This window comes from Periophthalmus magnuspinnatus, chromosome 4 (assembly GCF_009829125.3).
Source record: "Periophthalmus magnuspinnatus isolate fPerMag1 chromosome 4, fPerMag1.2.pri, whole genome shotgun sequence".
Classification (NCBI taxonomy): Eukaryota; Metazoa; Chordata; class Actinopteri; order Gobiiformes; family Gobiidae; genus Periophthalmus; species Periophthalmus magnuspinnatus.
The window spans coordinates 10,039,060-10,047,022 of NC_047129.1; the positions used below are offsets into that span (position 1 = coordinate 10,039,060).

Below are 7,963 nucleotides of genomic sequence, written 5' to 3' on the forward strand. Positions count from 1 at the left end.
ACGGGATTTTTTTGTGTTTTTGTGTACGTGTTTTGTTTTTTGTTTTTTTGAATCAGGAAACGGATGTTGTTAACGTATTGATCAACACGGCATCCGGTTCTTCTGGAGAGGTTAGCCAGAGATGCTCGAAATACCGCTGAGAGATTGACTGAACTATTTTCGTTGCAAATCGAGAATTTAAGCAAACAATCAGCCTATACCGCTTTCTAAAATGGATGTTTTTTTGACAGCTTCTGTTGTTATTCGAGCCTCTTGGCCTTCGGTAGCTTTAAGAGTTAGCACATCAGGCTAACTGGCTTATCAGCCTTTTGCTACTGTCAAGTTTGTGCCTCCTGCCTGGTCGACAGAGCTGACAGAAACTGCTCCTGTGGAAATAATTAACTTGGTCTCTTTATGGACCTTTACACACTGCTGTTTTAACGGGGAACTTTTGAGGGGAAAATGTTGCTATTTAATAGCTGGATTCATTGTCTAATTGCTAGATCCATACACGCTTAAAATTGGTTCTCAGAATTTGTCGCGTATCACGGGAATTTTATTTTTTTTAAACAATCCAGCCTGTTACTTAATTTGCCAAACCGTCAACGTGTCTCAATCTTCTTTGTTGCAGATCCGGGTGACAAGTTGGAAATGTAAACAGGTGTGACTGCTGATTGTGCTTACAAGCTTAAATAAGCGCATGTGTGCCTAACACAGCATAGGTTCCACAGCTGATCTTTATTATTAAGCATGTATAAAGAATCGTTTTTGTAGAAGCTTATGGACTGGCTATTGCATAGTGATGCACGGATAGAAAATTGTTTTCTCCAGTGACCAAGTTGGGGTCTGGTTAGAGAAGTTGAGTTGTAATGTCGGGGTTTCTAGGTCCAAGGAAACTTAGCTAAAAGACTTTTGCATCGAGCTAAAGTTAAGCTTACCATTCATAATGTTGTTCGTACTCTTGATACCAATGCTTCTTGGGGCATTATGTATCCATGGGGAGGCAATAACACCAGAGGAGAAACGCAAATTGAAGTAAGTATCAAACCATATCACAACAGTTAACACATACCTGTATACAAAACCTGTTTGTTCTCTTTATAAAAGGGACCAAGTGGTGGAGATGTTTGACCATGCATATCAGAATTATATGGTAAGCATTTACACAAATATTGTTCTCTTGTCTTTTACTGTGACATAACCCTGTTTTGTGTTGATAAGTGAGAGCTTATTTATATCTTCTTTAGGACCATGCATATCCAGCAGATGAACTAATGCCTTTAACATGCAGAGGCAGAGTGCGAGGTCTTGAGCCCAGCCGAGGTGACGTGGATGATGCTTTGGGCAAGTGCGTCAACCCACTTAATTCTGGCTCCAATTCAGACAAAAATAAATCCAAAGCATGCTGTAAAATGAATAGTATTACTGTAAATCTCAACAATATAAAAATACTTGATCCTCTCTCTTTACCAGGTTCTCTCTGACACTTATTGATACCCTGGACACTTTAGTGGTGAGTTACGACATTCTTTTTAATTTAATGAATCGGTATTTAGCTAATTTAATTTGATGATTCAGTGATGATTGATCTGATTTTTTATTTTTTAGCTTTTAAACAAAACAACAGAGTTTGAAGCTGCAGTTAGAAGAGTCCTATCGGATGTGAGGTTGGACAATGACATTGTGGTTTCAGTATTTGAAACTAACATCCGTGTTCTTGGGTAAGCTTTAATTGTAATGATATTAAAAGATATAATAACAGATAAGTAAATACTGTATTTCAGCAATGTTTTTCAATAATACAGAATTATAATTGGTATCATGTATGTGTCTTTTATGAAGCGGTCTTCTGGGAGGGCACTCTATGGCTGTGATGCTAAAAGAGGAAGGACAGCTCATGCAATGGTATCAGGATGAGCTTTTGCACATGGCCAAAGATGTGGGCCTCAGACTGCTGCCAGCCTTCAACACCAGCAGTGGCCTGCCTTATCCTAGAGTGAGACATTCAGTACACATTCACGCAATACCATTGACTCCTACTTCAACTATAACCAATAACCATAACCCTTTTTGAAAGTATTCGAGGCATCATTCATTTGCTTTTTTACAGGTGAACCTGAAATATGGTGTTAGAGGCCCTGAGACAAGAACGGGCACAGAAACAGATACTTGTACTGCATGTGCTGGCACCATGATTTTGGAGTTTGCCGCATTAAGTCGTTTTACTGGAGATCCAGTGTTTGAGGTAAAAAAAAAAAAGAAGAGCGATGATAATTATTTCCTTTGCAGCTTCTTTGTAATCCTTTATAATAAATGTTTCTATTGTAACCAATAGAGATAGATATCTTTCACTTTATCTCTAAACTATTTGGTCACTGAAACTCCCTCACTCTCTTGTTTCTTGTTTCTGTAAATCTTTCTCTGTCGTCAATGTGCTTGTCCCACACATAGGCTCATGCACGGAAAGCCTTAGACTTTCTTTGGGAAAAGAGGCAGAGAAACAGCAATCTTGTTGGAACTACAATCAACATCCACTCTGGAGAGTGGGTCCGTAGAGGTGGGTCCAGTAAAAAAAAAAAAAAAAAAGAAGTAGACTTAAGTTGTTTTCACACTGCCACTAGGTCGACATAAAAGAACATTCGCTCTGAGAGCAGTGCCAAACAGTCACATTCTGGGCTTCATTAAAAGCTTGCACCGAGCATGCTTGAAAGAGGAGATCTCGGAGCAACTCCACACACACTCTGGAGCGGGGAGAGTGAGATGTGAATGACCTCGGGCCAACTACACAGTCTGCGTGACAGTAAACATGTTGAGAATTGGGCAAAAAAAATGCTTGGATCACGTATATTTGTATGACTGGGCACTACAGAGCTACAGTTTGAAATGATTATCTGTCAAGGAAATTTTGATCAACTTAGTATCAATGACAGTGCCCTCCTGCCTCTGTCTGTGCAGGTGAACCCGGGTCTATTTGTGTGTCATTCTCCTCCGCCAGCAGCACGTACAGTCCTCATGGTGTATTGAGCCACAAGTTAAAGAAAAGTCCACCGTGTACAGGCGAAGCAAGCGCGTTTATTCACTGTGCTCTGTCCGCTTGAAATGCGTTGTAATAGAAATAAGTTAGGGAATCTGCTGATGGATGATCTCTCACGTGGCTCATGGTGTGTGTATGGGGCGATGCAGGTTGTATGAACAAGGCTGACCCAAAAGTGAAGTAAACAGAACTAAATCTACTGCGCACTGGGGTTGGTCCAGAGAGCGCACCAACATGTGTGAAAATTACCCTAGTAGATTTACAAAACCAGCAAGTCCAGTATCCATAAAATCCATTGGCTTGAACCTGTTTATGTTGAGATATTTACTATGTGTTCCCAGACAGTGGAGTAGGAGCCGGAATCGACTCGTACTATGAATACCTGCTGAAGGCTTACATCCTTTTGGGAGATGACCAGTTCCTTCAGCGCTTCAATATTGTGAGGGCTCACACAAACACGCAGTGTAACCTGAGTCATTACACAATGATTCAGGCATAATATTGCTGGTGTTTTTGCTTTGGCCTTTTAATTGTATTGCATTTGGCTTGACAGTTTTTTCCTTCTCAATTTCAATTAGCACTATGCATCTATAATGAAGTACATTAGTCAGCCTCCACTGCTGCTTGATGTCCATATCCACAAACCTCTGCTCCCAGCTCGGACATGGATGGACTCTCTGCTTGCCTTCTTCCCTGGTCTTCAGGTTTGTTTGAAATAATATTTTTAAACGATGATAGGCAAAATGTGGATTTTTATTTGTAAATTCTCATTACATAAAGAGAAATTGTAAGCTTGTCTAAATTTAACTGTATTCGTCAGGTGCTAAAGGGAGATATTCGTCCTGCTATTGAGACACATGAGATGTTGTATCAAGTTACCAAAAAACACAACTTTTTGCCAGAGGTAAAAAAAAAAAAAAAATCTCAACCCCTAGATAGGAAGTTTGTATGCAGTAACACATATCAAATATACAAATGAATCATATTAATGTTTGTCCATCTCCAGGCCTTCACCACAGATTTTAGGGTACACTGGGCACAGCATCCCTTGAGGCCAGAATTTGCAGAGAGCACTTATTTCCTGTACAAGGTAATTTATCTGGGAACCTTGTAATAATGAATGGGTTATTAATGTAACAAAAGACTGGCATGGCCCGAAACATTTTATCACTATAGCTAAATGAATAAAATGACTTAAGAAATATGATTATTGTTGTAATGGCTTGGTAAAAGGGGTAGGGGGCAAATAAGAATTTGCTTTTCCCCTACTTTTTTCCAGAATTGTTGATTTGAAGTACATGTTCTTCATTAAAAATCTAAAATATTTTGCCTTTATGTGTATCTTTTGATTGTTGTTTAAATATAACATAATTTATCAAATATTAAAAACTTGATTGCTTGAACATAAAAATTGTGAATATATGATATATCTTCCAGTCTCTATTTTTGGATAGCAGTCTTTTCATTTATTTACTTTTTTACAGGCCACAGGAGACCCATATTACCTGGAAGCAGGTCGCACCATTCTGGACAACCTCAATAGATATGCTCGTGTCCCCTGTGGATTTGCTGCGATGAAGGATGTTCGCACCGGTAGTCATGAGGACAGGTCAGAACAAATAATTTTATGCAATAACATCTTGGTGAGATGTACTCAACCCAATACAATTAATTTTGTCATGAACCTTTTATCCAACTTTCCTCCAGAATGGACTCATTCTTCCTTGCTGAAATGTTTAAATACCTCTTCCTGCTTTTTGCTGATGTGGAAGATGTACCTTTTGATGTGGAGGACTACATTTTTACTACTGAGGCTCACTTTCTCCCTTTGTCCCTTTCCACTGCTCCCCACTCTTCATCCATAACTCTGAATATAACAGTAAGGAAGAATGCATTTCGTATAAGCTGAGGAATATTAAAAATATTAATTATATTATTGATTTTAGTCTGAAGAAGAATTAGATGACTCAAACTTTGACTGGACTTGTCCCAACACCCGGCTAATGTTTCCTGATCCTGCTTTTCCTCGAAATATTAGAGAACCTATACGCAGTGTAGTGGACAAGAGCTGCCCTCGACCTGCTCCTTACAGGTTTGTGAATCGGTAAAAAGATAATTGTTTAGAATAATATTTTTCTGTGAGTTGTTTTAAATAATTTCTGTTTTCTCTGTGCAGAGAGCCTGGTATAGGCCGTCCTCCTCTGAGGGCTCAGGATTTTATGGCAAACAACCCTGAACATCTGGAGCTACTCAGAAGAATGGGAGTCAGTCTTATCCACCTGAAGGATGGGCGAGTGCAGTTGGTTCAACATGCTACACAAGTAAACCATGGCCAAAATAAATATTTCCCTTTACGGAGCACATGTGAGAAAGATATATTTGCATTTATAAAAATGTTTTGTTTTTTTTCTTCCAGGCTGTGAGTGCAGTGGCAGCAGAGGACGGAGTTCGGTTTATGCAGGAGATGATGGAGTTGTCCAGTCAGCAGCAAAAAGAACAGCTTCCTCCCAGAGCCATTCAGATTGTCTCACATCCGTTCTTTGGCAGGGTGGTGCTGACAGCAGGCCCTGCACAGTTTGGCACAGATCTATCCAAGAGTGTCACTGGGGTAAGTTTAAAGTTGTCCAGTTTTGAATTCTTCCATTTCTGTCATATATTTAACCTATGTGCATTCTTTGTGTTAATCATTCTGTTAATTTGGTCTTGTGTTCAGGTGAGAGGGTTTGTGACCGTAGCTGAACCGTACAGTGGCTGTAGCGAGATTACCAATGCTGAGTATATCCAGGGCCACATTGCATTGCTGCAGAGAGGTCAGTGCATGTTTGCAGAGAAAGCCCGGCATATTCAGAAGGCTGGTGCCATCGGGGGAATTGTAATTGGTGAGTCTTTTACCATCGAGTATAAAGCTGTACACGTTATTATCAGATTCATACTCACAATTCAAAATGTATTAGTCACAACCAAAAAATACAATCAAGTCATACTATCAATTCCTTAGAAGTTTGTGTTATTGAAAATCCCATTATTTCCTTTTACACAGATGACAATGAAGGTAGTAGCAGTGACACGGCTCCTCTCTTCCAAATGGCTGGAGATGGACGCAGCACTGATGACATCACTTTACCCCTTCTGTTCCTCTTCCACAAAGAGGGCAACATTCTGTTGGAGGCACTAAAGGAGTATCGAGAGGTGGAGGTGCTTCTGAGCGACAAAGCTCGGGACAGAGGTATGACCATGGTCTTATCAATAACAGTATTTAATTTCTGAAAAATGTCCTTGGCTGGCTGAGGCCAAATGATTCTGGATTCATAAAATCATAATTGAAAGGAGAAATTTGTCTATAGCTACTGCAGCCTTAATGTATCTGTCTTTCTGCTTTTAACTGAAGTTCTTTGTACTGGACAGTAATCATAGCTTGTCTTTTCCTCTGTTGTGTTTCTCTCCTTTTAAACAATCCTTTAAACTTTGGATCAACAGCAGCTATATTTAAAGGTAAACCTCTTCCTGGCAGCTTGATTGAAGACAGTAAGTTATTTAAATTTAATTGGAGTCAGTTTATTTATTTACGAAAAATAATTATTGTCCTCAATTGGAAAGAGTTGATTTGAGTTTTTCGTTATCCATTTCTGTAAGACTTTTTCCTGTGAGAAACATGACTCACTATCTACATTCTGCTGTTGTGGTCAACAGCCAATCCATAAAAACTATGCTATTTTTGGATGAAAATGGCTAACAGATATTTGCAGAGGACTGACTAAGGAGGAATATGTATGTGTGCTCTGGAAGTCTATGTATATAGTTTAACTCTTGTCTTCTATTTAGGTGTAGATACACAAGAAACACAAGAAGGCTGTGTAACTGATGCAACAACTACAACCTCCTTTGAGCCGCTGGGCCTATCAGACTTAACCACGACCGAGCGAGCTGAACCTGCTCCTCAAGCTGTGACGTCACACGAGGAAGTTAATAGGGCAAATGAAGCAACCAGCCCTGCTCAGGATGTTGAACTTTCTGAAGACTTGACTCCTAAAGAGCCTCATTCAGTTCAGGTAAAAGAGGAGACAGACTCAGAGCCAAAGGACGAGGCCAAGGACCGGACAGAAAACAGGCGCTCAGTGGAGTCGCTGCTTGCTGACTGGCAGGAGGACTTGGAGGCATTCCAGCAGATGGAGAGGGATGAACTCTGATGTCACATGTGACATGTTGAGCCCCGAGACTGTGGTGGGAGCAGAGAGGGGCAAATGTCCACGTGATCAGCCTTAATTAACAAGTCACTGAAAACAAGGGTAATTTTTAACATGGTTGTCTATGTTAAAAGCTGCGTTATGCATTTTACACTGTAGATGGCATAATGTGCCAAGGCAGCCCACATATTGTATTTCTGGACCACAAGGGAGTTTGTTGCCTGGTTCATGGTGAATCACAGGCTTCTTACCTCATAAACTATAGTTTTTTTTTCATCAGTCCACAATATTGGACCCAGACTGTACTGTATGTGACTTGCCACTTCCCATTTGTCTCACAGTGCAATTGATATTTTAACTCTTTGCTTTTTAAATGCTTGTTTTAACTTGTTTTTCTAAATAAGTCTATTTGATTTTATTTAAATGTGGTAACTGTGAAACTGTCGCATTATCATTTACTTATGGATAAGTACAGAACTAATGAGGAGATATGAAGAATCTGTTGCTGTAATATAGATCTGAAATTTAAAAAAATAATAATAATATAGAACTGCTTTGCTCAGGTTCCGTCGAACAGGAATGATAATCCCGCAACCTGTCATAAACCAAACCACAGACTGTTCCCTGCACTTTCATGGGCTGCACATACCGAGGCTACCATGAGAGGGCGCTATGCGATCTGTTGATTTGTCTGTCATGCTGCTTATTTTAATGGAAAGGGGAAAATTGCTGTAAGCAATAAAAATAAAAAAAATAAATAAAAATG

General features: G+C 39.7%; 1 protein-coding gene across 2 annotated transcripts; it reads left to right on the forward strand.

Moving 5' to 3' along the window:
* The first annotated feature begins 55 nt into the window (after positions 1-55).
* On the forward strand, positions 56-7,935 carry edem3 (ER degradation enhancer, mannosidase alpha-like 3). 2 transcript variants are annotated; one of them, XM_033965466.2, is made up of 21 exons: positions 66-1,014; positions 1,087-1,132; positions 1,227-1,327; positions 1,453-1,492; positions 1,588-1,700; positions 1,822-1,975; positions 2,090-2,224; positions 2,431-2,536; positions 3,355-3,452; positions 3,592-3,717; positions 3,834-3,917; positions 4,020-4,103; positions 4,498-4,622; positions 4,721-4,892; positions 4,960-5,105; positions 5,190-5,334; positions 5,430-5,621; positions 5,727-5,892; positions 6,054-6,239; positions 6,491-6,538; positions 6,836-7,934. In XM_033965466.2, the coding sequence occupies exons 1-21, from the start codon at positions 926-928 to the stop codon at positions 7,198-7,200; spliced, it is 2,721 nt and encodes a 906-aa protein (XP_033821357.1). In that variant the 5' UTR covers positions 66-925; the 3' UTR covers positions 7,201-7,934. The 2 variants fall into 2 exon arrangements, with proteins under 2 accessions (XP_033821358.1, XP_033821357.1); XM_033965467.2 differs by lacking the exon at positions 6,491-6,538 and having other exon boundaries at positions 56-1,014; positions 6,836-7,935.
* The last annotated feature ends 28 nt before the right edge of the window (positions 7,936-7,963 follow it).